Genomic DNA, 26,450 nt, shown 5'->3' with positions numbered 1-26,450 from the left:
TTGATAAGACACTATTCGTTAAAATCATGCTCTACAAATGCAAATCATTCATTTATTCCCTTAAATCTTTCACGTTCTTCCTTTGTCAAAAATAACTGTTGAGAGGCTTGGCAGGTGATCATTTCATTACTGTTGTTTGTTACAAGATGGACAGTAGGTTCACTCCTTGATGATTATGTTTCCTATATGATGGCTCCTACCTATGCATGGAGTGTCGCCAACCCTTCCAACCATTTTATTTGTCAGTCCTCCAGTTGATGTTGCACAAGCAACATTTCCTGCACTGTCAATGGCAACAGCACCGACTGTCCCGTGCCCACTGCCAAAACAAAAATAATCATTTAGTGGTTAAAAACGGTCACATATATAATATTTATGGACGTACGGGTATTGCAACTGAAACAAAAGCTTGATTTTAAAATACAGAGCAAGAAAACAAATCAACATTGATCAACGAGCATCTTACTGTCTTATTTAATTCTCCATTGAAAAATAAAGCATACATTAGTTTCATAACTCTCCCCCCATTGTAAAGCTCTACTACCATAAGCACGATGCATAGTTACGAGATCAGCCTAGCTGTGATCGGGAGACCACACTACTCAAGTCGTCAACCAGTTCTCATATGTACACCCATGATAGAGTGAATCCTCATCGCTAGCTATCTTCAACCCGATTTATGCAAATTAGGTTACTTTTATGTTACTGCAATCATACTTTTTAGGTGTCGTTATGTGATGTGCATTTCCATTTGCTGTATTTCAACAAAAACCTACCAAAAGTTCAAATAGTTCTAAAAGCATTCTAAAGTAAGTTTTGTAGAATATCAATAGTATCTGGTTTTCGAGATGTATTGTACTATGAATTCTGTTTAAAACAGCTCTTAATTGCATTGACGGAGAGCGTAAACTCGCGAGTACACACACTTTTTACGGTTTTAGAGGGCTAATTCGAAGAATGTTAACTGTCAAATAAAAACGTATATTGCTTACACCGCTATTGAAACATTTCACTTTTTAAATTGTTTTGTTACAACATAATGCTCAAGTACATCGTAAGTGTGTTATTTGTATATTGCTTTGCCGTACCCATTTTACATACACAAAATAAGCATACAGTAGTCTGCATGAGAACAACGCCAAGCTTTTCCTCTCTTCGTACAACATGACTAAAATGTACATACACATAATAAAAAAGCCTACTGAATAAAATACAGACTTTGTTTGCAACATGACACTTCAGCAACTATTATACTCAAAATTAACTAATTAAACCATAACAAAGTCCTTGAATCTCCCTGGTTGTACCGCTGCTCTACAACTCCTAGTAACTCTCAGAGGTAGGGCATTGCTAACCGAGGCATGGGCAGAACTTCTCTAACTTTATTCAAAACAGGTTAATTGGCACCATCCACAACAACATACAGATCTGACACACCCGACGTTCGCATCCTCACAACTTTCTCTCTTACTACTCACTGTTATTTTATCCAAACATTCAGAATCATCCCATCACCAAGAATTAACTGGGGAACTTATGGCACTACTCTTTTCATTCCATAAAATAACTTTACTCCACTTAGCTAATTTGCTAAAGTGCCATTTCTTATTATCAATCAACTTCGAAGCATTAGAGAAAAGGTTGACCACTCAAAGATTTTCACTGTATTTGGTCATACCTTTCTTAGTTCTGACAATATTTTTTTTAACATGAATACAATCCCCCTACTCCAAGACAACACTTATCACACCATGTTTATTTTCACAGTGTTCCTTGTAGACACATTGCACTTTCTCAATGTTTTTCCTTGCTACTTTATAGGACCACTCTTTTTTCCTATCTCCTGGCAATCAAGGAGAATTGTCCTTGGTAAACGGTTTCCTTCCTCTAAGCACTTTGAAGAACTGTAACCTATAAGAGCAGGAATAATTCGATATGCCCACACTAATTTGCTGAGCTCCACTTTCCAACTTAGCCCAGCACTTATGGCAATTTGTACATTTCCAATAAAAACACTGTTGAAGTGTTCTACTGTTGAATTGCTGACATAACAAGGTATGTCTGGTTCTCACTCTATTCATGACCGAAAAGCCCTTCATGCAATTCAACAAAAATTGAGGACCATTATCACTCAAAAACACCTTAGGAATTCCTCCTCTAAGGAAACCTTTCTCCAGGAAAGCAACATCACCTTGGAACCTGCTTTGGTTAAAACTTCCATCTCCGGACATTTAGAAAAGTAAGTCAATTAGCACTGTTATATATGTTAGGGGTACCATAGAGATCCAAAATAGGTTCCATGGTATAAATAGCCAGAAACACCCATGGACCCCTAGGACACTCAACATTACATAATTGCAAAAATGGGGCAAGCTTACTAGAGCTTAAAATTCCCTTTTCTGGGCTATATCACTACTCCCCTGATCTTGTGGCTGATGTACGTCACTGATTTCACTGCAAATTTGCATTTCCTCAATTTTTCAGTCATGCCCCTTTTCCTTCAAAATATTTAAAACCATCCTCAACTTATTATCATGATTTTTTTGTCCTTGTCCATAACAAGTATGTCATCTTGAAAAATTGCCTCCTGTAACATCCTTGAATAAATTATACATCAACCTTTGAACCACCCCAGCTGCAGAGGCTAGCTCAAATGGCATCCTAACAAATCTAAATCAACTATACGAGTAGAACCTGTACTAAACCGATGCATTATCACGTGATGGTAAACTGAGATTAAATCTATAGTGGAAAACCTTCACACCCTCTAGTTTGTGCAAGCAGTTTGTTAATTTGCCATTGACAATATTCCTATTGAGGGTGCAAAAATTAACACCTAAACACAACCAAAAGGGCCAGCCATTCTGTGTATTCCGCAGCCCCTATAATCCTGTTTCCTGACAACTCATTTAATTCAGACTAAACGTCTTCTTTAACACGAAAAGGTATGTTCCTGACCTTGTAACACATAATGTTTGCGCCCTCTTTCAATACAATTGTGTGGGGAACCCCTTAAGATTCCCATCTTCATCTGAAAACATATGGGAAACTCTTTTTGTCCATTTGTACCCCATCCTTGTTTCTTTACAGTCCACAAACATGTCTGGTTCCCACTGCTGGGATATAATATTTTATCCAACGCATTCTGATACATCCAACCCAAAACAAATGGTCCATATTCAGCAACATACAACTTGCACCAGGCCTGCCTACATTTGAATGTATGAATTTGAATGTAAAAATCTATGTACCCTAACATAGGTTATTCCTTCTCATTATAACTTACAGGGTGCACATCCTGTGACAATAGCTTATTACCTACTTTATGATAGAATTTGCTATCCCAAACATATTTATTCACAATTGGGTAAGGCAAACCTGAACACACCATAATCTGTATCTTAACACCTCCTCCCCCCATGGTCACTTTACAAATGGGTTCGTTTTTTTCATTGCAAATATTCAAAACTGGGTTGTTAATGCTCAAAGCACTATTTGAGGTACAGCCTTTCTCAGCTCCCAAAGATTGATACTCTGACTCTTCAATATTATACTTCATAGACTACTGCTTTCTCCTACACACTTTGACAAAATGACAAAAAATTCCACTTTGGAACTGCTTTGTTTAGTCTTGGACAGAATGCTCTTCCATCCACTCTCAGGTTTGGACGTAACCTTGCACTCAACTGAATTGCAACCATCCTGTGTTGGAATGTATGTACTATTTCTAGGGACAGCCTTAGCATAGCTTTTGGACAATTCCACCTTCTTCATGATGGCCACAACTTCTTTAAACGAAGAATCACCTATGTCTTATAATTTCTCTAGGAGACTGGAATCGTTGGTGTGCATAATAACTTGATCACGGATGAGTTCTACATGCAAAGCATTAGATTTGCAAACAATGGCCAACTTTAAAGCTGTGACAGTTATTGATTGTCTCACAGATATGTTGTGTACATTAAAAAAAGACCCTATAGAACGCCACACATACTGCTGGTTTGAAGTAATTGTCACCTCTCTAGTTCTAACTTTCTGCCCATATATTTTCAACCCTTCTGGGCCTAACGTGTGCAATAAAATCTTTTTCTTCCTTAATGAAGAAAATTCCTAAGTGTATCACCTGCAACAGTGAGATGTAATTAAAAAATATTCCTTCTATTGTGGCCATTTTATGGGAGTTTCCCCATGGACAGAAAGGAAAGCCTGAGGGAGAGTAAAACTGAAGGTCTGTGCAGGGGTACACATGTTTAATACAGCACAAACAGACCACACGTATAAAAATAGCAATTCAAGAAGAGATGAGAAAACACAGGAGCAACAGAGTGGTGCAATAAAGACTTAAACATAATCCTTAAATTTGCACGTCATCTTTTTTTCCCTTATATGGAAAAAAAGTCATCTCAACATTCCAGCAAACAGAACAGGAGGAAGCTGTGACACGCAAAACGAGGTAGAATCATGCTACGGAGAAGCCTAGAGAGAAAGCTGATGCACTAAATCCTTACTACAATTAGGAGGGCCGCCAAGTAGATTTGCACAGGGTGACCTCATAGGGTCACACAGGGGGCGAAGACATTCCCATGTCACTGAGCAAAAAGCCCGAAAGTTTTAGAGTGAGGGGTCTTGCTTTTTCCAATACTGCCTTGCGAATCAATAGGCTTGTGGCCTCCGACTCTATCACGTTCCCACATAGTGCATAAAGAGGCGGTCGAAAATTCCAATTAAGGGGTTGAGGAAAACCTCAACTTGTCATAGACTCATATGCTTTGCAGGGCACAAGGCAGAGAAAGAAAAATCCAGTAAACGCCTCTGTCTGACAAATTGCTGGTACCCAAACAACAAGTGCCGTAAAAGGTCACCTCCGCCACAGGATAGTTAAGGGTATTCCAGCAAGGTCTGCATAGGTAAGTCTGTTTGTCACCAATATAAAGGAAATGAACAAAGATAACCACCGCACTCATATAGCGTATTGCATCATCTATAGTACATGTACACATAGCATATCGTAAAACCAGTAATAAGAAATGCCGAATTCCTCGTTGAGTTCCAGTAGATCATTTAATGGATTGTTGTCATCATTTCATAGTTACATCAAAAAAGGTACAGCCAGTAAACATCCAAATGGATACAGCCGACACGTGTTTCGTCACACCTGTGACTTTATCAAGGCTGAAAATACATATAGTAATCACTTTTATGAGATGTACAATTATACTGGAACAGAGGTAATTAAAAGACCGATACAGGGGTGTATGAGTGTAAAAAGAAATGGCAAAAACACACACGTGAAAGAGGTGAAAAGACCCATAGTCAAAATTGTGTCACGATATCGAAAATGAGTGGAAAGTAGCACATGGAAACCAAGGTGGTCCGCAAAATATAGAGCAAATGTAAGACCCCAGATAAGCATAGTCATGCCCAGAAGTGAATACAGTAATGGGCCGTAAAGGAAGAGACCGGTGGTCAGACAGTAGGTAGAAAGGTAAGTGTAGAGAAAAGGGAAAGAGCGCCTACCTAAAAGCGCTGTAGAAATGGGCAGGTAATGTCCAGGAGTACGTATGAGACATGGAAGGCTGGAATTGTGAAAAGGAGAAAGAATGAAAATGTAAACGTTGGTCGCAATGAGGTACGTGATAAGAGAGTAGAGGGGTAATCTAAGAATATAAGTACCTGTATGCGATGGTGTAAACTGTAAATCCAAGTTGTCGGAAAGACCCGTAGGTGACAGGGACAGTGTCCCCAGGGGTTTGCACCGGTAGTAATCAGAGTACAGCCCCATGTGACATGAGAGCCATGGACCCTTGTAAGTCCTAAGAGAGGTAAGAGGCATGAATGTAGCAAATGAGATGTCAAAAATGATAGACTGTAAAGGTGTCTTGGGGATATCAAAAGGGGACATGAATAATGGTGCAAGTACAAGGACGAGATGGAAATGTGAGTGACTGAAAGGCCAGTGATCGTTGGGCAAATAGAGGAAAGGAAAAAAACGAGTAGAGAGGCGAGTATGCCCGTGATAATGGTGGGAAAATGATCACGGGTGGATAATGGTGGGAAATAGAGGGCAGTGAAGTGTGGTGAGAGATGGAAGGCCCAAGTGAAAGGCCGGAGTTAGTGAACTGTATTTACACTGTAGGAAAAAAACACCAAAATACAACTTTGCACTAGTTGGGCCTTGAGAGGTTATTAGCATCACTTAGTATAGGCAATCAAGGGTCCTGGGTGGAAATCTAAAAGTATTTTGGCCACATTTCCATTCCTTTGTGTGCTTTGAGTTTAGACATATTTTTTGGAGTCAACCCTTAATTACATTCAGGCTCTGAACTACCCAGCCGGGCGAAATTAATTACTCTTCTGGCCAGCAGGTAGATCAAAACCTTCCCCAAACAATAGGCTTGCCTAAAAGAGATTGGACCTGTTCATACAAGAAGAAAGCAGGAGCTGGATATCCTTAAGTTAATTACACTTCACACTGCCTGACAGGGCAGACTCCTCCAAGAAAAAAATGGGGGAGAGGTCAGACCTTTGTCTCCAAACTCTCCAGGAGGACCCTTTAAAGTTTGATGGAAAGGAATAAGCTTGCCTTTGGCACTTTAGGGCAGGGCTTAAGAGTTCTCAGAGAGCTATTACATGTAACCACTTGTAGTCGCTATTTTGAAAAGTCCCAAGATGTTGTACAGGAGGGACAGGGAAGAGTGGAGATATGTAACCTTAGGAATGGGGAAAAAAGAACCCATTTTCTGGAGCTTTACAACCTTACCTACAAATTCCTGCACAAGAGTGAAGCACTAGATTTTGAAGGACCCCCAAGTTTAATGAACCCTTTGTGGGTGGACAAGGACAGAACAGCAGGCCTTCTCTCCAACATCGGAACAAGAGAAGTGGAGAAATTAGCACCATGGAGATCACACAATTTTAGAGACCAGGAGGCTAAAAACAACTTCACTTTGAGGTTAGTGAGCACCACGAGGCATAAAACAGTTTATCCCATACAAATCAGCCCAAAAGGACCAGAGAAAGCAGCAACTGTCTCCTTTCATTTTGCTCAAACTACCCAGCACGTCCTCAGTGCCATTGGGCTCAGGAATTTGGTGAAGAAGAACGTGTATGTGTGTGGCGCCAGCCCCCTGTGCTTGTTAATTATTCTTGGGTGAATTAGTGCCCCAGGATTCAATGAGAACCACAGCACCTCCCTCTCACTGCTACACGGACAAGTCCAGCATCTGGGGTACCATAAAGCACCGCATTCTTCTTTATCAACAGCTTCTGGAGAGGGTCGGAGTCCAAGAAACACAGTATTGCCTCCTGCTCTCCTTGCCTGGGCTGGGGAACCAGGAACCTTGGAATAGAAAAGCACGCTTGCAGCAGAGAACAAAACCTTCTGGCTCCTGTGCATAAGAAACAAGGTCAGCATGATGGGAAGCCAACTTGGTTGTGCACGTTTAGGCACCAGCGCAAACTTTGATTTGTTACAATCTCAAGTGCGCCACCAGCCACGGCTTCTCTGCAAAAGCTGGGGAGCTTCGCCCCACTGGCTCAGAGCCAGCAGCTGAAAAAGAAAACAACATTTAATTATAGTTTTATTTTTTTCAGCAGCTCCCTCTGAGCCAGCGTGTGCAGGGAGAGAGGGGGAAGGGCAATGGGAGGGGGGGGAAGAAAGAGGAGTGGAGTGCACTTAAGTGTGAATGTCTGTTAGGCCAGCGATCTTAGGCTGGCCAAACAGACATGAGCACTTAGGTTTCTTCAACCCAGCTGTATTTGACAGCCGGGCTGTAGAAATAGCATAGACTCCCAGTGACTGAGCGAGTGGTAAACCAGCACGCTCAGGCCAATCCGCACGCTGCTCTCGTGCTTGGTAACAGCATGAGAGCAGCATGGGGACTGCAGAGGGAGTCTCTGAAGCTGCTGGGACTAGGAAGAAGGGCCTGAGGTGGCTTGCAGCACCAGGTAAGTTTTCCTTTAAAAAAAAAAAAATTATTAAACCACCAGTGGCACCCCTGTGCACTCCCCCCACACTGCCTCCACCCACCCCACTTCTTTTCAATTGTGTCATCTGGCACTGTGCCCCACAGAAGGGGGAACAGCACCTAGATCATCAAATACAAACACAGTGCCTGAGAGCGCATTTTATTTAAAAAAAAACAAAGACTGCTTCACGGCCAGTGGCTGCATGAACGAGATGGTCCCAGAGCTAAGGAATGCCCACAAAGCCTCTGGCGCTCTCAAGGAAATTTGCATATTTGGTTCTGTGGGGCCCCAGGGAGGGTGGGGGCACGACTAATATGAGGTACTGAGTCTGGTGACTGCTAGGCCCCTCACATATTTCTACCCCACCCAATCACAATTTAAAAGGTTACCCTAAGTCTCTAAGGTACACAGAGTAGTGACCGGGCAAGATTTTCAGCTACAGCAAGCACTGTCTGAGCTACAATATTTAGCTGTATGACATCGGAGTTATTACTAAGTCCTGAGGCTGTGTTGTAGCAGGTGTAAAGATAGAAGAAAGACTCATAGAACAAGAAATAGTATTAACTGTGAATCACTGCATATATTGTTAAATGTTATTGGAAGATGGTATCATCATGAACTGCTTGAATATTGTTTGCGCTGGATTTTGACCTTATAGTTCGGCTTTTCAGTTTTGTGGGGACACATCCTCGCTTTTATTAACTGCACTCCCTATATTTTGTTAAGCATCTAAGGGGGTATTGTGGTTTTAGGGTTCAAGGCTTGCTCAAGCACAGACTGCAGAGCTGCATCCCATGGAAGATGTATAGGATACACTTAGGGGATTAGCTTATCTATGGGACATTGTTTAGCCTGCACCCTTTGTTGGCTGTGAGGCCAATTAAAGGGTGTTCATAGGTATTTTAACCTTTTGTAAGGTATACACTTATTAATTTGTGAACTGTGGTGTGTGTGTAATAAAATATTTTCATTTTTATAAGCCCACAGCATCTCCCCTGAGTAAGCCTTCGGTACCTTCTGAGTCAAGTGCTAAAAAGGGGTGCTTGGTTCATTATAAAGGGTTCTGCAGGATGAGGGCCCCAGGACATCAGCAACGAAAGACCAGAGTATCCCGGTCAGTCCTGAGACTCTCAGGCCTAGATTCCTCACAGTACATAATTAGGATTTACAGTAGCTAGACTTCTGAAAAGCCGGTGGACCTTCCCATTCAGATTCTGCCAGATCAGATGACCTTCTTCAACAGTGGATAGATTTTGGGGTGGTCAAACATGTGACTCAATGGCACATCATAAATCCTCAAAAATGATGAGTAGTCTGAAAAGCTTTAAAAAAAAAATCCATTCTATGAATTGCTTCATGTAAACTTAATTAAACATCAGCTAGTCTTCAGTTTTATATGAATTTCTTTCTAGGTTAATGCATCTAAGCTGAGAACTTTATGAAGAGAAGATTCATACACATTCAGTTGTCTTGCTTGTTGTGCGTTTAAAGTCCAGTTAACAAGCTGATACTTCATCAAGTATATTCCTACTCACAGCCCCTCTAACTGTCACAGCTTTTCACATGTCACTGACAGGATATACTAAGTGGGTCACACACATGTGACATAACCATTGCCTAATCTGGCTTTATGCCATGTCTAAAACATTTCACTCATTGGATGCCTTCATTAAAAATAAAACATCTTGCAATATCAGAAATAATGCAAAATCTGATGTTGCTTTGTTATGAAAACATATACAAGAATGAACGGAGTTCAGAAAAGCAGAAATTGGACTAAGTGAGGATGGTTATATATAGTACAAAATGCATAGAAATTACTGTTGAAGTGAAAATCTGAACAGAAAAGTCCCTATTGCCTAGGACGGTCACTTAGTGTTACATAAATTACCTCAGGGTTTGCACAATGGGTTTTGGGGCACAATACACTCCAAATGTGTCTTTGGTTCATACCTGAACAAAATACTGAAAGAGAGAAATGCAAGAATTGGATAAGGAGGTAATTTGAATTTGGTATACCACAAATGCTACATCAACTAAGATAACCATATTTTTGAAAATGCCAGGACTGGGAGGTCCTTTAAGACAATACTTGGCCATCACTTCAATAAAACATGGCATATCATAAGGTGCACCAAAAGACGTGCCCTGTGAACACCTTACATGTGTAGCAAATTAGTAAGCACTCACCTACAGCTATTTATCTCAATCAACTACTACATGCTCTTGACAGATAGGTATATCAAATTATTTCTTTATGTGTTAGCAAGCTCCATTCAGCATACTTCAATCACAATTTACACAACTAATGTCCCAAAACAGCCACTTGATGGTGAAACCAATCTGAGAAGTAATATTAATGGTTACTCAACCCTTAATAAAGATTCAGGCATCTCAGGGGATACCGTGTCCTCTCACAAAGCATAGATCAGGAGACAGGATGCTGAACAAGACCGCACTGTTTTAGAATCTTCACAACAGCAGCCACCCAGTTTTAAACCACAGCGACAAAAACTCAAAATTAGCCTTCAAGAAAGATTTAATGGAAAGGAGACGGTGTCCTCTAACATGAGGGACAGCCCATGTTTTATTTGAAGCTTTGGACTTCATCCAAGAGGAATGGGACATAAGGCTTTCTGAAAGGCCATGTGTAAATGGAGTGAAATGCCAGAAGAAAAAAAATATACAAAACAAGCAGCAATGGGGCGAGCGAGTGGGGGCAAGCAATGATGGACAGAGGGGGCAAGCAGCGATGAGGTGGGGTGAGGGGAAGGGTTAAGCAGTGAAGTGGGAGTAGATGAGCAAGCAACACCGGGACAGTAAAAAAAAAAAAAAAAACACACTTACTTTGAAGTGAAAGGAAGAAACGTAAACAGGCTCCCTCAGAAAACAACGTCTGACATCACAGCAAATGTGATGCGATAAGAACAAGATTTACAGTCTGTTTACAGAAACGGAGCTTGGCGCAAGTGAATACCTGAGCGCGTCTGTGAAATGCTCACACACATAGAAAAAAGTAGCTCCTAAAACCATTCCTGAAATGGGAGCAGTGGATGGATAGTAGTAATTAGTCCATGCTCTCGGGGAGGGCTAAACACAAGGTGAGGCATGATGCATGCATGCCATGGACAAATCGGGAGAAGGAATGACAGTGGCATTGGAGCCAGCAAATAGGAAGCCCGTGAGCGGGCTGAATCCCACATACTGAATACAACATGTCTCTTTGAGACAACACATGCGCTGTCTAGCTGAGACCTAAAAGGGGGAAAACAGACAAACAGGAGATTGAAAAATGAAACTTAAATACCTAACAAGTAATTATCTCGAGATACCTACAATGCATTACTTTAAACGGCAACTGAACACCTTTTCTACGATCTGGTGAATAGTTCTACTGATGCAAAAAACAGAGACATTGGGTTCAATGGAAGAAAAAGTGGAGATTCTGTGAGTAGTACTCCGGCTGTTTCGAACACCCAAGACACTACTGTGGTGTTTGTAGCCTATTGTGCTTACCTTAAATAGGAAACGTCAACTTGTTCTAAAACCAGCAACTATTTTTTCTCTCAAGAAATGCTGCCCCATAACAGTGTTTTTAATTGTATAAAAATGGTTGATGAAACTGTACAACATTTTTCAAACATTAAAACCATGTGCGCAGAACAGTGCATAGTATACAGAATTGTATGGCTAACATTGGATTTCAAACATAGCACAGGCAAATGTCAGAAACACTGTCTGCATAAGGTGTTACTCTCAAATATTCCAAGTTTTGTAACTCTGATTTTTTTTTAACCTTTTGTTGTAGTTTATACATGGCGTTTCTCTTTCATTTAAGTGCAACCTCTGTTGCAATGGAACTGTTCTGATGCTGCATCAAGTCCTTAGGTTAACATCATGCAGTGAAGACTATTACCAATTATAAGTTAACTGTATTGAGTGAGACCACCCTGGCCTGTTAATTATGTGCTATGTTACATGGCTTTCTAGTAGAATATTTTCCATACAGTCAAAAATTTTGCATATAGTCTGTGTGTGAAGATAAGAAAGAACCTGCAGCTGTAACTCTTCTAAATTATAAGCATCACCTAAAAAAGTAAGCAAGGTCTGTTGTAACCATTGATACAACGGTTTAGTATTGGTCACCACTAGCGGTAATAATCTATCATCCTTCCAGAGGTGAATTAAGGATTATTACATGTTGAGGTAGGAGACACATCATGTTATTCAGATTGTCTTTAGCTACTTGCAAGTCCTGAAGGTTGAAGAATTAATAGAAAGAGATGCCTCGGCTCTTTTCTGGTAATGTGAATAAGGTATGAAAAGCTCTACATTTCTAGTTTCTCCACAACCTCAGCTTCCAGCTTATTGTTTGATACATCCTGCCTTTTGCTTAACATTACAGTTAGGACAGTGCAAGAGGGCTTGACCTGTTACCAGGGGCAAGGTTTACCATTCCTGAAGAGCTCCTTCTCTCTAATGAAGAATTCAATATAGCAAATGAGGTTGGTGAGCTATGTGATATGGAGGATGTGAGTTATGATTGGGCCTGCCGCAAGACCCAAATCAAGTAAAGCCCAAATAGTGAACTTTTTTTTAGTGTGGAATGCTAGGCTCATCAATGGTACTTTGACACTAGGAGCAAGACATCCCTACGAAGAAATTACACATGGTACATGTGCAGCAGCTAACAAAAACAACACAGTGAAAGAATAAAAAACCTAAATAGGACCAAGCCAAGTTAGTCAAAAAAGAAATATTAATGAGTAAAATGCCACATAATAAAAATTGAATGTAGGGTAGAAGGGTACAGCAAAAAACAAAAATGCAATGTAATATAACAGATTCAGTAGACATGAACCTTTGAGTGAATCTGAAAAGACAGGGGCGGGTAAAAGTTGGTGACTTGCCAATTAGACTTAGGAATTAGAAACCTTTCTAGATGTGAATAATCTTCAACAGGGAAGGCTGAAAACTGCTATCACCACCACAGTCTGAGCAGGCCATTTCCCCAAACTCAAAGACCGCACAATCCTAGGAATCCAGTACTCGGTTTTTAATGAATTTGAGATGACAGTCTCAGAGAAACACTTCTTCCAAATATCTTCTTCCTGAGTCTGTCAGTGCAACTGGGCATGCATTGCTGAAGCTAGTACTTTTGTTACAAAGGAATAAATGCCCTCATTCTAGACAGCACTGGTAACACAATGGTCATTACCGCTATATAGCATCTAGTTGGAAGGAGTGGATCCAGAGAGGCATTTTTAATCTAGGAAGAACCAGTAGGTAAAGCTAAGGGACTGAAGTCACACCTGGTATCTGAACTGAAATTGGCAGTGCCAACTAAAAAGAGGGAATTGTGCAGTAAGTTGGTTCTGAGGTCTCATAAGTGGCATAAGTGTATTTGGGAGCTGCATCAACTGAGGTGGAAGCTGCAACAAGATCTGGGCAAAGCAACCACAGGAGTGGTCTCTACTGCCTCCAAATATGTCATGTTAGCATTCAGGAAAAAACTCTGGATACCATGCAGTGTTGGAGAGGTCAGTACCAAGTTCTGCTCCTGGAGTAAAAGGACTGGCACAGCAAAGTAGAGATAGGGGGTGCTGGCAGAAGAGGAATCCTATATGCCTCGATACAATGATTTATGTTGTCAAACGGAAATCTGAAAAGTACTAGGTGGGGCTTGAACATTGGAGAAGTTTTCCCAGTTGTCTGAATTCTTTATGTGCTTCAAAGTGGACTTCAAACAAATAGGGAGGTATCTAATTGGTGCTTCTTCATGAGAAGGGGCTCATCACTGGCTGACTAAGTGGCATTCCTCTTTTCAACAGCTGTCTGCAGAGTGCGGAAGCCAGCCTTAACAGCTGGGACAACAGGGGGTGGCTCGAGCAAGTTACAACTACATCATAGGCAGATGCTCTTTCAACCAGGTTCCTTCATCTTCCCTGTGGTTACTCGCACCAATTGCCTCCTCTTTGAGATGAAGTCCAACATCCATTTCCGGATCAGCGCACCCATACCCTCAATCTCGATGCTTCCAGAGGAACCTTTTCCTGATTGCAGCACAGAGAACAGGTATGCACCAGACCACCATTAACTATGCAAGAGACACTGAGATAAACCAGGTCAGCTGCTACAAAACATGCAGATGGTACAATACTTTGCCTAAAGCTGGACAGCTGCAGCATATGATACCCAGTTTGAGTGCAGGAGGAGATGGAGGAGAAACACTGCCAACAATTAAGACCATAAAAGAACCCTACAGAGTGCGCTAGGCCCCACTAAAGGACTAATTTGAGTGTGAAAAAAGAAGTTTCAGGCCACATTGAGGAGTGGAATTTAAGGGAACAGGGAAGGGCAGGTAAATTGTGAGGATGTGGTCTGCAGATACCAGCATGTAAACACTTTGTAAATTAACAACTATGTCTGACGTTTATCTTCCTTCCTATCTTCCATAGGTTGTAAATGGGAGCCAAATGAAACTATTATAACATTAAATAAGTGAGATATATAGGGGTAAAACTATGGGCATGTACACAGCATGGTTCATTGGACAATGAAGCATAGTCGCATGGCTGGAGGGGTGTACATGGAAGCAGGCTAGGAGGAAGAGGGATGGGGTACAGCGGCAGAATCTGTTACAGGTAACATTGGGGAAGTGGAGCTCCAATTAAAGATTGAGTCCTGTGCACCTTTGGATCTATGAATTAAGACAAACTACTTTTTCAGGCCTCATATGGGGATGGGAAAACTATATAAATGAGAAGACAAGACAATGCTTTGTCTCTATCAAGGGGTCACTTTCTCAAATAAAGCCATAAAATCAATATTTATCCTTTATGTTCCACAACACAGTGATGGTGCTCATCGAAGAAGCTCAAAAGATCAAGCGGTGAAACCTCAGTAAAATCCATTCCGCCATATCTGATAGAAGATGTGCTAGTATCAAAGCCATGTGAAACTAAAATTATACATATTTGGTATGTCATGGGTCGACATGGTTATAGTTTTACTAAACAATACTCACAATTGGCTTTCCACAGGGTCAGATCCAGTCTTCAGGTTATGTTCCCATCTCTTTCTGGATCTCTCTGTGATTAGCGATTCTTCTAAAACTTCAGGGACTCCTTGGGCTTTGGCAAAAAGAGAAGCACCACGATCTGTCAGCAGCAAATGATCTGTCTGGGAAAAGGAGGATCAAGCAAATCAATAAAAGGCTCTGCTAACATTCCACCACAGCAACTATTTTAAAGAAATTAAAGATCATATTAGTGATTTTTGGAATGAGGAATTATAGCTTTAGTGCACTATGGGTTTGTAAACCTCTGGGCTGCTTGGAAGAGTTTGTGTGGGCTGTAGAATACATTCAAAACAACTCCCTCAATAGGAGTCTTCTTTTTAAGAAATTCCAAAATTGTGGAATTATTTACAGTAGCTCAAGATAGTCGAGGATTTGCATATTTTCCTTTCTGGATGGGAACAACAAACATAAGGTAGTGAGCAGTTAAGACAGTTATTCCAAGAGATGGGCACACATGATTCAGTTGGTGACTGAAGAAGGTTAAGCCAGTTTGCAGTGAGGGTTTCAGAGTTTAGTTAATTTTTGGACCCAATAAGGAAGGTAAAGATACTGGGTCATCAAGTGGGGATACCAAGACATGCAGGTATGTTTACAATAAGAACACTGTAATGAACATGTTACTTACCTGCGGTAACGCATTATCTGGTACAGACAATATCTAGCTGCAGATTGCTTACCTTTGAATTTCTGGACTGGATCCAGAAACTTTGCGTGAGCGGTACCCCTGCGTTCAGTTGGGTGGCTTCATTTGATTCTGTGCAGTGTCGGAAGTGACCTCTCGGTCACCTATATAAGTGCCATCCAGGTGCGCGGACGTAAGTTATTTTTCATGACTTTCCACGCCAGGAGTGCAGAGCCATGAAGTGAACTGACAAATGTGTCTCCAAACTAGGGCCCTCAAAGGGGAACAACCCTAGCCCTAGAAATCTGTCTGCAGAGCAGAGAGGCATGGGTGGGTCTGTAAGGAATCTGCAGCTAGGTACTGTCTCTACCAGATAATGCATTAACAAAGGTAAGTAGCTTGTTCATCTGATAGAGACTTCTAGCTGAAGTGGTGACGTATGCGTATGAATAGGTGCCCAAGCCTGGCAGTGGGCTGCGGACACATTTTCTATATTAAGACCTCCCGCAGGACCGAATGGGCGAAATGCCCATCCTGGTGGACCTGACTGTCCAGGTAGTAGTTTGGCAAACGTGTGCAGGGACGCCCACGTTGCTGCCTGGCAGATGTCCAGGACTGGTACTCCATGAGCCAACCCCGGGGTTGCAGCTTTTCCTTTGGTGGGATGGGCACTTTAGCCCTCAGGAGGCTACATTTTAGCCAGGGCATAGCAGATCTTAATGAGAATGACCCCGCGTGAAATGGTTCACCTGTGTACTGCCTGACCTTTTTATTTTCAGCTCCTACATACCCCACAAACAGTTGGTTGTCCGCCTAGAACTCTTTTGTGCGGTCAAGGCAGAACAACAATGCTCTTTTTGGGTCCAGACAGTGGAGTTGCTCCTCTTCTTTAGATGGATGCGGAGAAGCGTAATAGCTGGGCAGAGTGATAGACTGTCCAAATGACATGGGGTCACCACCTTCGGGAGGTAAGACACCACTTTGTCAGGGAACACAGTAAGATAGGAAGGCTTGGATGATAAAACCTGCAGCTTACTCACACTCCCGGCAGATGTTATTGCCACTAGGAAGGCTGTCTTGATGGTAATCAGCCGGAGGGACAATTGGGTAGCGGCTCGAAGCAAGCACACATGAGGTAATTGAGAACCATGTGTAGGTCCCACTGAGGCATGATGAAGGGTGAAGAGGGAAACATATGTACAAGCACTTTGGGTTGGTCAGGCAGCCGCAGGAAAGCAGACAGAGCAGAGAGATGACCCTTAAGAGTACCCAGAACAGAGCCCTTGTGTGCAAGAATACTGAGAAAAATATCTGAAGGAGAGGCAGAAAGAGGGTCTATAGACTTTTCTGTACAATATGTTACACATTTTTGACAACGGCAGGTGTATTCTGTTTTGGTGGAGGGACGCCAAGATAAGATAGCAGCCTTCAGGAGGAAGCTATCAACTGTGACTGTCAATCTCCACGCAAGGAGGCCGAAAGTTGACAGGTTCGGGTGGAGGAACCTCCACTGCTGCTGCAACAGAAGATCCTTCCAAAGGGGCAGCCTGATGGGAGGATTGATGCTCATTTCCAGAACCTCAGGATACTAGACGCTCTGTGCCCAATTTGGTGCTACTTGGTCCCAGTCATTCCTGATCTTCTTGAGAACTCTGGGCAGAAGTTGTATGGAAGGAATCGCGTCCAGGAGGCCTGAACTCCACCCGAGACAAAAAGCTTGTCAGAGCAATTGCTGCCTTGGAAACTCCAAACCGCAAAACTGTTAACATTGCACATTCTCGTTGGAGGCGAATAGATCCAACCAAGGCTCTCCCCCCTGCTGAAAGAGTCCTTCTGCCACCTCAGAACGGAGATGCCACTCGTGATCTGCTAGGCATCGAAGGCTGAGTTCATCTGCCCTGAAATTCAGAGATCCTGCCAGGTGTTGAACCACCATGGTTATGCCTTGCTGTACCAGCAAAGTCTAGAGACACATGGCCTCTTGACAAAGGATCCATGACCTCACTCCGCCCAGTTTGTTGCAGTACCACATGGTGGTAGTGTTGTCCATGAACACCTGCTCCAACTTTGCCTCGAGGAACAAATGTTTCAATGCTAGCCAGATCGAATGGAGCTCCAGCAAGTTTATGTGGAGTTCGGATTCCACACCTGCTCCAACTTTGTGGAGTCTGGATCCTGCCAGAGACCAGATTCCTCTGATCGCCACCTCTCTCAGATGGTCGCCCCATCCCAGGAGTGACGCAGACATTACCACTGTCAGACCTGGATGGGGGAGGGGAGGAGTCTGACTGTGACCCAATCACGGTTCGTCAGCCACCACTGCAGATTTTGTTGCAGTTCCCTCTGAGATCTAGACAATCTCAGAGAGATTCCCCTCATGCTGTGCCCACTGGAATTTAAGGTCCCACTGTAGAGCCCACATATGCCACCTGGAATGATTTTACCAGCAGGATGCAGGAGCCCATGAGGCCCAGCAGCCTCAGAGTCGTTCTCACCTAAATCCAGGACAGAGACTGAAACATTGGTATCATAGCCTAAATATCCTGGACTTGCTGATCAAGAGGATAAGCCCAAAACTGCACTGTGTCCAGAAAATCTCTAATGAAAGGGAGCATCTGAGAAGGAGTCAGGTGTGACTTCTGTACATTTATAGTGAACCCCAGCAAATGCAGGAGGTCCACCATAGTCTAAAAGTGGGAGACAAAAGCCTGTGGTGATCCTGCCTTCAACGGCCAGTCATCGAGATATGGGTAGACTGACACCCCTATTCTCCTCAGATGAGCTACCACCGCCATCCCCTTGGTCAACACCCAAGGGGCACGGGTAAGGCTAAAGGGGAGCACAGAGAACTGAAAAGGCTTTTGGTGTACCTTGAACTGCTAATAACGTATGTGGGCAGGAAGGACAGGGATGTGAAAATAAACATCCTGCAAGTCCAATGCTACCAACCAGTCTCCTTGGTCTAGGGCAGAGAAGACCTGAGCCACAGTGAGCATGTTGAATTTCTCCTTTCTGAGGAAGAGATTGACGGTTCAGAGATCTAGAACAGGGCGAAGACCCTTGTTCTTCTTGGGAATCAGAAAGTAGCGGGAGCAACAACCACTACCTACTTCTGATATAAGAACTTTATCTATACCTTCCTCGGCCAAGAAAGCTGTAACTTCCTCTTGGAGCAAAGACAGATGATCCTCCGCCAGCCATTGTTGGGCAGCGGTATAGGGGGAGGGAAAGATTGGAGGGGGAGGGAAAGATTGGAGAGGGAGGGAGTAGCCCCTCCGAAGGATCTTGTCCGATGTAATGGACTGCCAGTGGAGGAGATGATGTTGGTGTCTCCCTCCAACTGGGCACCGATTTTCTTGCAGAACCAAACTCAGAGGACTTACAGGATGCAGCCTCTGGGTGAAGGGGTGTGGGGGGAGGATGACTTCTGGCTACCAGACCCACAGGGCCAGAATGCACCACGTCTTATGTCCTTGCACTGATTGGGGAGCATGCACAGGACGGTGGCTGGCATAGGACTGGTACGGTCGCATGCCCCTTTCTTAGCCACAAAAGGGGTGAAAGGCAGACAGGGGGTGAGGTGGCACTGAGAGGCCTAAGGTCTTGGCCATAGTCCATGAGTCCTTGAAGCGATCCAGCACAGAGTCTGCCTTCTCTCTGAAGAGAGAAGTCCCATTGAAAGGCATGTCCATGAGGTTGGCCTGGTCATCCCCCCAAAAAGCCTGATGTTCTCTGCCAGGTGTGGCGCATCAAGGCCACTATCAATGAAACTACTCTGCCCAGTGAGTTAGTCATGTCCAAACCACACCTAATAGTAAACTTGTCTCACCAGTCTTTCACTGCTTGGGAGAGGAAGTCCCGGGCCTCCTCTGGAACATGTGGCAGCACTGGCACAACCGTATCTCACAAGGTATAGGAATTACGGCCCAAAAGGCATGCAGTGTTTACCAACCACAATGTTAGGCTGGTGGAAGAAAACAATTTCTTGCCTAAAGTATCCAGCCTGTTGGATTCCATGTCCAGGGGAGAGGCAGGGAACGCGCCATGGGAAGTTGAGGCTTGGACTATCATGCTCTTAGGGGTACAGTGTTGGCAAAGGGAACTAGGATCACCTAGGGTAGGGCAATGGAGGCGGGCAATTGTCCTGTTCACAGGAGCCCCTGTGCTGGGCTTGGACCAAGTACCCAGTAGGAAATCTGTCAGCGCTTCATTAAAGGGTAATAGGGGGTTCGAATGAAGAAGCCACAGGCTGAAGCACTTCAGCCAAGCAGTTAGTCTTGACTGCCACCGAGGGAAGTTCGAGGTCAAGGACCTCAACTGCCCTCTTCACCACCATTGCAAAAGATGCTCCCTCCTCCATAGCCTTGATGGGTGGAGACAGAAAGCCAGTATCTGGAGTGTCCAGTCCATTGGCATCTCCTAGCTCCTCATACCACTCCAGTGAAAATGAGGTCTTCAAATGCTATCCAAAATGAGCCAGTGACCCCCCCCACTCTTCTCCCATGCCTGGCCGCTCCAGAAAACACTCCAGCAGTGACCAAGGACCAATGGGTCCTGCGAGCGCCAGAACCGGCATAGAGTGACGCATTTCCGATTCCTAGTCTTCAGGGATGAGAATGGGGTTGGCGCTGCTGGTGGGTGCAGAAGGCACCGGGAGCATCAGCGCCGGGACCAGAGCCTGAGAAGGTTGTGTTGGAATGAACAGCACCAGTCTGGAACCATGATCGGATCCGCAAGGCCCCATTGCAGCAGATGCCAATGACGCCAGCGTGGAACTTGATAGGCCCTCCTCCGACCCCATGGAGCCCAAAGGCTGTCCGGAGGGGTCAGTCTGCTCAATTACACAGCACATGATCTCTGAACCGTCAATCTCTTCCTCAGAAAGGAGAAATTCAAGATGCTCACTCTAGCTCAGGTTTTGTCTGCTGTAGACCAAGGAGACTGGTTGGTAGTGTTGGACTTGCAGGATGCGTAAAAGTCCTTGGCTTGGGGGGCTGTAGCTCTGGCTCCTGAAAATGGGGCGAGGCGTGGAGCTGAACCTGGCAACAGCTCAGCGGAACTATGCCTGGAACGCCAATGTTCCGAACTTGTTGAGTTGGCCGACGGATGAGGAGAAATCAAAGACCTCTTTGACTTCTTTCATTTCTTGTGCCTCTTCCCCAAATGTACGGAGGAGTTCAAGTGGGAAAAAAGGGGCTTAGGGGTACTGGAGCAGTCTCCTGACCTTCTTCTCGATCGGGACCGAGATCTCCTAGAAGAAGCGTTCAATGGCATCGACTACCGGGGCCACAAGCAGCTTTAGGGTACGTTCCCTTCGGCGCCATGGCCCAGCAGTCCAAGCATGACTTCAAATCATGCTTGAGACACCATAAGGACACTAGGTGCGGGTCCATTACCAACATGACGCAGTGACAGGCACCACATGGCGTAAACTCTACCTTTCTAGATGACATCTCTCAACACACTTTCAAAAAAATATTCCACAAGACATCAAAAAAAGGCTGTCAAAAAGAGCCACAGGGGTAGCTCTTCTCTGGATGAACACTATCTGGTGCGGAAAGAAAAGAACTGAAAACGCATGCCTGAAGTGACTGTGATGTCACTTCAGGAACCAAACTAAGCTACCTGACTGCACACAGGAGGGTACTACTCATGCAAAGTTTCCAGATTCAGACTGATGCCTCACAAAATTCAAAGGTAAGGAATCTGCAGCTAAAAAAGTCTCTATCAGATTGAATACACACAAGGGCAGCTGAGATCAGAAACACAGCTTGGGTGAAGCGGAAGGGAATAGTTCTAGGAGTGGCAAGAGGATAGTGAAAATCGAGGTTTTATTTGCTAAACTGCACCGACAAATGTCTACCATAGAAAATAGGGTAATGCCAGAGTCTTGGAGTTTATGCTGATAAAGTCTACTGGTGCATACAGTCCTTCTGAGACTTTTTGATTCCAGCTGGCCAGGGATGTTCTACTAGAACCGTGTATGCTAACGTGTCACAGACTCTTGCTTTGGTAACAAGACTGCTTAATTTTGGGCAGTAGCACCACCTACTGTTGGCCTACCCCCTTCCGCCTCGCTAGCCGCACCTCACAAGTGCCAGAGGGAAGAAGTGATTTGTGGAAGCCTATCTCATGACACTCAGACTCCTGAGAGAAGTTGTGGTGGAGCAGATATCATCCCTTTCTCTCAGTTATACAAGTCTCATACATGCAAGGACAAAACAGAAGCAGGGTTTTGGTTCAATACGTTTTATTGAAGCAACTGCTTTCTATGTATAAGGGCATGAAATTGCGATTACAAGGATAATGAAACAACGGTATGACAGCGGTAACCAAAAGAGTGAAACACAAGAAAACTCCCATCATGTCATACTAGTGTGCCTGGCATTTCTACTTGCACTACGGAGTTTCTACATCAGAGCAAGTAGCAGTGTTAACCCTAATCTGCCCTTCTCTTCCCGGGAAGGAAGCCCAACCCCAAACCTGCATGGAGGTTCAGAAGAAATCTGTTAAGAGTGGTGGGAAGTCTCCCACGTACATGAAGAGGAAAAAAAATGTTTCGGCAGAACCTGCAACAACGTGCATCACAGGATGGCAAACTAACTGGAATGTATCCTTTAGGTGTTGTGGGCAGTGTGAGGTTTTATATTAACATATATGTTGTTCTAAGAACCTTAGCAACACAAAAGGATGGTGGATGGAGTGCTGCAATATTTCAAACACTCATACACAGTCACAGATCTGGATTTAATCCATTTCTCTTTTGCTCACCATGCCACCCCAGTTTGAACCCAGCCATATGCAAATCAGTCCAGCCCACCTGCCAGGCCTGGTCCTTGCTGGACTGAAAACAAGCATCCAGGGACCGGTTTCAGGGTATCAGTCTTCATCAGGCAGGCTAGCTTGAATCCAGTGGCACAGTGAGCACAGGACCCACGTCTGGGCATAACCTTCCCACTCAGGGCAACTTTAGCAACACAAAAGAAGGATGGGCGGAGTGCTGAACAATACAAACACTCACCCCCAGTCACAGATGTGGGTTTAATTCATCGTTCTTTTGCTCACCATGCCACCCCAGTCTGGACCCAGCCAGATGCAAAACAGTCTTAACCTTGTTCTACTATGTTGGCTGACAGGAGACTAAGGTGTTCTCTGACGGCTGTTTATGTGGAAGATTTCAGCCATTGTTGATATAGTTTGCCCACAATATATGTGGTGGCAATATCAAAGTGGTGTGATGATATGTAACGAGGGTCAGATTTGCTCTCTCTAAAACCCCCTGTAGCATGCACAAAATATGCATGTCAACCATTTCTGCCCACTGGCCACAGTAACCACCTGTGTGGACCTGAAAGTGTTGATTTAAATCCATTTCAGACCCACCCATCAATCTGTTCTTCAATAACATTTTAAAACGTTCCCCATTTATTCAATTTAGCTGGTGATTGGATTCTGGGCGTTTTCAATTCCTTAATTGTTGCTAAGCCTAACCAACTTGTTTGCGGTACAGTTTCATATAGAAATATATTTGCAACGGAATCAGGCATGCTCTTAACAAACCTTCCCTTCCCTGTATTTGCCAATTTCTAGTTCTCCACACACTCTTTAAGTCAATCAACTTCAACCAATATTCATAGCCTCCAATAGCCAACTGGGAAACAAAGGAGTCAGAATAAATTAATTTTGTGTTAGTTAACTGGACATTTTACAATTTCTAAGTGGGCAATTAAAACTAAAAACTCAGCATTTGTGAAATTATGCCCAAAAAATAAGTAAACGTTTCTACATATGTTTTAGAACTCCCCACTGTCAGAGCTGGACAATGTCCCCATTGTGTATAATTATAAACAGTTCTCAGGGTGCTGTCTTTATGTATAAAGTGATGTCCGTAATGATGGTAGCAGAACATTTCCCCATAATTTACTGTTGTTTGATAAACATCTTCACTTTCAAACACAGTATAGTATTCAAGCTCAAAAAGCAGAGAATCAACTGTTTTCACATCCTAGTCATCAGAAGCCACCCCATGTGTTATTATATAATTCCTAGAAACTTTGAATACATATGGAATTTGAATCATTTCTGTTGGTCCAAATATATAAAATGATACTTTATCCCAAACAATCCCATCAGGATTTGGTACAGCTGGATTGTTCACTAGTGACAAGTCTTTGAACACCTTTTGTGAAGACAGGTGAGGCATTAAAACCTCAGCCATCAGTTCAGCAGCTAAGCGTTCAGGAAGATGCTGACCATGCATCAGCAAGAAGAAAACAAGGACAAACCCAATGCAAAGGAAGAAGGAAAGCACAGTTAACAGAGCCCATAGGTAATTCCTGAGCCAATGAAATAGCTTATGTGCACTTGATGCAGGCACAGTTGAAGAAGAATCAGAAAAACAATTGTTGAAGTCTGCAAAATAACTAGAAGCAGTTTGTGCAAACACTGGAGCCGATGTAGGAGAAGGTGAACTGGCAGATGTGTTCCTTGGTGGTTTGCAGTAAAGAAGTCCATCCGTTTGTGTTGAATTTGAGTATAATAGCTCAGAACTTTGGATATCTCTTGTTTTGGAAGTAGTGACTGGTACTAATGAAACCTCATTTTACACCCTACTCAATCTCGGGGAAGTTTCATCATTGATGGTCAAATTTTGAAGAGGCACAGCCTGACTGGCAGTGAGAGGGGTGCGGGAATTGTTCAAGATTCCTCATGTGCTACAGTGTAGGACTGGCCACATGTTGTAACATGACATTGTCAGCTGAAAGAAAGCAGCTTTCTTTGGAACCAGGCAGTGGTGGTAGAAAGACAGTTCTGGTACTGTGTTTTCCAAGGACTGGAACCATTGCTCGATATGCAGGGACAAATTCCTGTTTCACAGCAATCTTTTCATGCACTAGATAACCAATGTTTGGATTCCAGACAGCAGGTGTTGTTGGCGTTTCCCTCATTCCCAAAGTGGCGGCACATGCAGATGAGTTGTCATCATGGAACAACTGTAATCCCTGCAAGGCAGTGATATGTTCATTTAGGTGAAAAGGTGTGTTCGCCGCCACTGCGTCAGGACCATCAAGATCTGGAACATACATAGGTATACAGAACAGAATCTCATATGAGGTGTGCCCTTCCAAAGACCTTCTGGGCAGATTAATAGGTGCTCTCTGGACTCCATACAGGTGGTTAAGCCAACTATGACCTAAACCCAATACTCTAGCTGTTAAGAATAGCTTTAAGTCTCGGTTCTTCTGCTCCACCACAGCGCTTCCCTCTGGATAATATGGAGATGAGAAATGTAGCTTGACCCCCATTGCTACCATGGTGTCCCTGAAAGCCCTGGACGCAAAGGGAGGGCTCTGGTCCGAATGGAAAGCCGTAACTGCGTATGTCCAGATAAAACATACAAATTTTAAATAACATTTTGAGTGTCAGCCAATCGTGGTGGCCATACCCACAGAAATCTGGAGCAAGAGTTAACAGCGACTAAAATGTATTTTGTAGTAATCGAGCGACTCAGAGAGTGATCATTTTCAAACTTGGGATTTATTGAAGGTAAAAACCACCCTTACTTAACAACGATGTCAGAGGGCTCCAGTAACGACCAACTTTTTCTCGTCCAGGATTGTTTAACGTCCACATTCGAAATAAGACGCCTCCTGACATCCCGCATCACGAGACAGCAACGCGAACTGACAGAGTTATTGCGTGCCAGTGTCGCGAGCTGGCATGAAAGGGGAATATTACATGGGTTTTGGTCTTCAAACAAAAAACATTAAAATACGAAATATCTAGAGAAAATACAATTCAGCACATCAACAAAACTTAATACAAAGAAAAAAAACATAACTATACAATGCCGAATAACAGTGTTGCATTTTAAAGTTAATAAACTTAAGAACCACCTATATACACAATAATACCTAGCCATCATTGAAACTAACAAACTATTAATATGAGGGAAGGATTACTGAATAAATCCCATACAGAATTACAGCCTGTAAAAAAGAAGCTACAGGAGCAGGGCTTGACAAATGTTATGCTTTAGCCCGGATGGCTAAGATTTATCTGGAAGGGCAAAACAAAGATCTTCCCGGATTCTTCAGCAGTGCCTACCTTTCTACAGAAGCACTCTCTACAGACAAGCTCCACATCCCCACCAGCGCGTGTAGACAGTAGCTGGTCCTCGGTTTTATCAAGGAATATTAGAGCGGTGGGAGCCCTATGATGAGCACCTGCTGAAAGACAACATTTATCACGTCACTTTCCTGGCTCATGGCCCAGACTCATATGACAGCCCATCCTTCTTATGATAAACTGCAAATGCCCGTTAGGGGCACTAAATGGTTGACGTACTATGGGTCGCCACTTACGTGATGAACGGTGTGAATTGATTTGCCGGTCACCTAAATGCTAATAGTCTCTGGGCGCCTCTGGCCTACGGCAATGCTGATTGTTGAATTACCTGGTATTTTCATAGTTTATGTTTTCCTATTTCCAGTTAATGCGGGTTTCACAGGGAGATTGGATCTTAGTGTGGGAGGGAGTGGAGGCAAGGTTTCCATTCTTATGATGTTGGTGAATGGGGGTAGCAGCTGGCTAAGCACACAGACATACAGTTCCTTACTCTTGACATTTAGGATTTTAGATGAGCATCATACCTACACATGAGGAACTATTACTGAAGTTCATCACTTGGAATGTCTGGGCACTTAATAACCCATGTAAATGTCGCAAGGTACTGGCCTACATCGCTCGTCACAATGTAGATATTATATCAGTGCAGGA

At 43.5% G+C, this 26,450-nt stretch overlaps 1 protein-coding gene across 5 annotated transcripts in view; it reads right to left on the bottom strand.

The window, feature by feature from the left end:
* Positions 1-26,450, bottom strand: part of ASRGL1 (asparaginase and isoaspartyl peptidase 1) — a 180,360-nt gene that overhangs the window by 27,072 nt on the left and 126,838 nt on the right. For all 5 annotated transcript variants that reach the window (XM_069235708.1, XM_069235707.1, XM_069235706.1 and 2 more), the window contains exons 4-5: positions 14,996-15,150; positions 201-319 (exon numbers count right to left, since the gene is read on the bottom strand). In XM_069235708.1, the coding sequence (XP_069091809.1) occupies positions 201-319; positions 14,996-15,150 (274 nt within the window). The remainder of the gene's footprint in view (positions 1-200; positions 320-14,995; positions 15,151-26,450) is intronic.

Source organism: Pleurodeles waltl, chromosome 5 (assembly GCF_031143425.1).
Source record: "Pleurodeles waltl isolate 20211129_DDA chromosome 5, aPleWal1.hap1.20221129, whole genome shotgun sequence".
Taxonomy (NCBI): Eukaryota; Metazoa; Chordata; class Amphibia; order Caudata; family Salamandridae; genus Pleurodeles; species Pleurodeles waltl.
Note: the sequence above shows the minus strand (reverse complement) of the source record. Positions and strands in the feature narration are given on the sequence as shown.